General features: G+C 28.2%; 1 protein-coding gene across 1 annotated transcript; it reads right to left on the bottom strand.

Moving 5' to 3' along the window:
- Positions 1–864: 864 nt before the first annotated feature.
- LOC111685158 lies at positions 865–3,010 on the bottom strand. The gene is made up of 3 exons (XM_023447400.2): positions 2,753–3,010; positions 2,534–2,666; positions 865–1,074 (listed from the first exon to the last, which is right to left on the bottom strand). The coding sequence occupies exons 1-3, from the start codon at positions 2,841–2,843 to the stop codon at positions 957–959; spliced, it is 342 nt and encodes a 113-aa protein (XP_023303168.2). The 5' UTR covers positions 2,844–3,010; the 3' UTR covers positions 865–956.
- Between the last annotated feature and the right edge of the window lie 834 nt (positions 3,011–3,844).

Genomic DNA, 3,844 nt, shown 5'->3' with positions numbered 1-3,844 from the left:
AGACCAGACTCTTGCCTATTCTATAGACCAGACTCTTGCCTATTCTATAGACCAGACTCTTGCCTATTCTATAGACCAGACTCTTGCCTATTCTATAGACCAGACTCTAGTCTATTCTATAGACCAGACTCTAGTCTATTTTATAGACCAGGCTCTAGTCTATTCTATAGACCAGACTCTAGTCTATTCTATAGACCAGACTCTAGTCTATTCTATAGACCAGACCCTAGTCTATTCTATAGACCACACGCTAGTCTATTCTATAAAACACACACCAGTCTATTCTATAGACCAAATAAATTTATATTCATGTTTTAACCCATAAATATTTGCACAAATGCAATTTTTTTTATCATTGTAATTAATTGCATTAATTGCGTGGTTAGAAACACTTCGATAATATGTAATCAATTGTTATTCGTTTTTGGAATAATTTTAAAGATTATACAACAAAGTGTTATTTGTAAAAAGATATTAAATATTTACTTAAAAAATAATTTATTTTTCGTACCCAAAATTTATTACGTTCTATCTGTTACCAGTAGTAGAGCATTTTTCAATTGCATTAAAAAACGTCAAGAAATTTTGAATAAAATTTACTGCAGGCGGGAAGAATACTTTGTAAAATGTTAATTATTTGTGTTATGCGCATATAAATCACATAAACAATTAAACTTTTAAATAATTAACTCATTTATTTAAAGAGATGATTGTACAACAAGAATAATTAATGTGTGATTCAAATGATATGGATATAAATGAGAAAAATATTAAGATAGATCAGTTCGAGAATTATAAATTCAGACACGCCTTTTTTTTATTAAAAATTAACAATATTTTTATTTTTATATATTTTATTTTTTATAACAATTTCAAACATTAACATTTTTTCTTCTTAATACTTTTTTTTTAGTAATTATTGGAATCTTTGGTGAAGTGTTTGGTTTTTTCCATATTTATATAAAATTATTATCATTTTGACAGACACGCTGTGGACAACAATCCGGATAGGGTTGACGCATATCCGATTCAATGCTGCATGTAGCATTAGGTACTATATTGTGACGGCCACAGCTTGAAAAGAAAAGAAAGCAAATAAAAGTTGAATTTTATTATTTTATGATAGTTAGCCTGGGCTATTCCATTGTACATTTTCTAGTCTATAGTCTGGTCTATACTCTTGTCTATACTATAGTCTAGTCTATAGTCATGTCTAAACTATATTTTAGTTTTGTCTGTAGTGTATTCTACAGTTTAGTCTATACGGTAGTTTTTAGTCTAGTCTAAAGTCTGATCTATAGCTTAGTCTATAGTCTAGCCGGCTATTTGGTCGATAGTCTAGTTTGTAGTCTAGTCTATGGTCTATTCTAAAGTCTCGTCTATAATCTAGTCTATTGTTTGGTATATAGTCTAGTCTATAGTCTAGTCTATAGTCTAGTCTATAGTCTAGTCTATAGTCTAGTCTATAGTCTAGTCTATAGTCTAGTCTATAGTCTAGTCTATAGTTTAGTCTATAGTCTAGTCTATAGTTTAGTCTATAGTCTAGTCTACAGTCTAGTCTACAGTCTACTCTATAGTCTAGTCTAAAGTTTAGTCTATAGTCTAGTCTATAGTTTAGTCTATAGTCTAGTCTATAAACTAGTCTAAAGTCTAGTCTATAGTCTAGTCTATAGTTTAGTCTATAGTCTAGTCTATAGTTTAGTCTACAGTCTAGTCTATAGTTTAGTCTATAGTCTAGTCTATAGTTTAGTCTATAGTCTAGTCTATAGTTTAGTTTATAGTTTAGTCTATAGTCTAGTCTATAGTTTAGTCTATTGTTTGGTCTATAGTTCAGTCTATAGTTCAGTCTAGAGTCTAGTCTATAGTCTAGTCTATAGTATAGTCTAAAGTCTATTCTATAGTCTAGTCTATTGTATAGTCTATAGTATAGTCTATAATATAGTCTATAGTCTAGTCTATAGTCTAGTCTATAGTATAGTCTATAGTATAGTCTATAGTATAGTCTATAGTCTAGTCTATAGTCTAGTCTATAGTCTAGTCTATAATTTAGTCTATAGTCTAGTCTGTAGTTTAGTCTGTAGTCTAGTCTGTAGTCTAGTCTATAGTCTAGTCTATAGTCTAGTCTATAGTCTAGTCTATAGTCTAGTGTATAGCCTTGTCTATAGTCTAGTGTATTGTCCTGCCTATAGTCTAGTCTATAGTCTATATTCTAGTCTACAGTACAATTTATAATCTAGTCCGTAGTCTAGTCTAAAGTCCAGTCTATAGTCTAGTCTATAATCTAGTTTATAGACTTGTTTATACTCTAGTTTATAGTCTAGTTTATAGTCTAGTCTATAGTCTAGTTTATAGTCTAGTCTATAGTCTAGTCTATAGTCTAGTCTATAGTCTAGTGTACTGTGTAGGCTATTGCCAAGCTTATCGTCTGGAATTTAGTCTAATCTTTACCTTGGAGTCTTGACTATAGAACCAATAGTCCGAACCAAGGTCTATAGTTTGTACTGTTGCCCGATTAATAAGATTTTAAACTTACAATTCCATAACTAAAACATAATCCGAACGGCAGAAAATACGTTCACAGTGACCTTCCCGATTGAGAGGTGTAAATGATTGATTAATGGGTATTGCCTGCTGTAATTCTTCATAGTAACACTGATTGGGATGATCTAAAAGTTTACATTTTTAAAAGATTTTTTTTACATTAATACAAATTTTATATTGACAAAAAAAAAACATGTCTGCTTTAACACACCTCTATGTACGGCATTACCACGATAACGCACATCGGCTAGGGCTAAACCGAGCACAAGACTTAGAGCAAATAATTTTATTAAAAAATTCATTTTAAGATAAATTTTCTTAAAAATTTTCTTGATTTTTATAAAAACACTAACACGCTTTAGATTTTCTTGAACTAAATGTAAAAAAAGTTACTTGAACGGAAATAAACGTTAGTTTTTGAAATGACGATCGTGAGAGCGACTCAATTGGCGAATGACTGTTGTAGATTCAATTAATTTTTGTTGCTTTTATATAAAATTAATTATTCTTTTTGTTTTTGTTTTTTTATTGTTATCTTACTACCTACATATGAAACTTTTTTATAAAGAATACTGAATACGTAAATGCAGTAAAAAAGTAGTCGTTGGATATATTTTGTGTAAAAAAAATTTACAAGCATTTTGTAAGTTTAATTTAAGTGATTACTAAAAATTAGGACATTCACAGAAGTGCATTAATTAAAACTAAATAAAGGATTAAAATATGAAAATTAAAAAAATCTAAAAACTGTTAATAACTTTAAACTTTTAAAACCAATTCTGATAATATCTTTTAGAAAGATCAAAATATTAGTATTAGTACAACTTGATCTGTGATCTTCCTTAATATTTATCTCTAACAAAGCTAGTGTCTAATATGTTTCTCTCTATCTCTCTTTCTATTGTTCTCATTTTGCTAAGAGTTTAATTAAAAAATACCCATTTTTTTCTTTTAAAGAATCTGTCTAATTAAATACAGAAAAAAAGATCGTGGTGAACTATTAGAAAAAAAAACAAGATTTTGTTTATTATTTAAAGATAGATAATTATTATTAAATATAAATATTTGCAAAACAATAACTATAAACACAAAAAAATTGATTAAATGTGGCAAAATAAATGTTTTTAAAAGGAACTAATAATAATAAATTAAGTTTCTTAAACTAATAACAATAAATTAAGTTTCTTAAACTCCAAAGAAAATATTAGTTAAACTTTTGTTAAAAGTTTAAATTATAGCAATTCCTATAGTCTACTATAAAGAATAGTCTATTCTATATTTTTTTCCATTTCTAGGCTATAGT

The sequence above is a fragment of the Lucilia cuprina genome, chromosome 3 (assembly GCF_022045245.1).
Source record: "Lucilia cuprina isolate Lc7/37 chromosome 3, ASM2204524v1, whole genome shotgun sequence".
NCBI lineage: Eukaryota > Metazoa > Arthropoda > Insecta > Diptera > Calliphoridae > Lucilia > Lucilia cuprina.
Note: the sequence above shows the minus strand (reverse complement) of the source record. Positions and strands in the feature narration are given on the sequence as shown.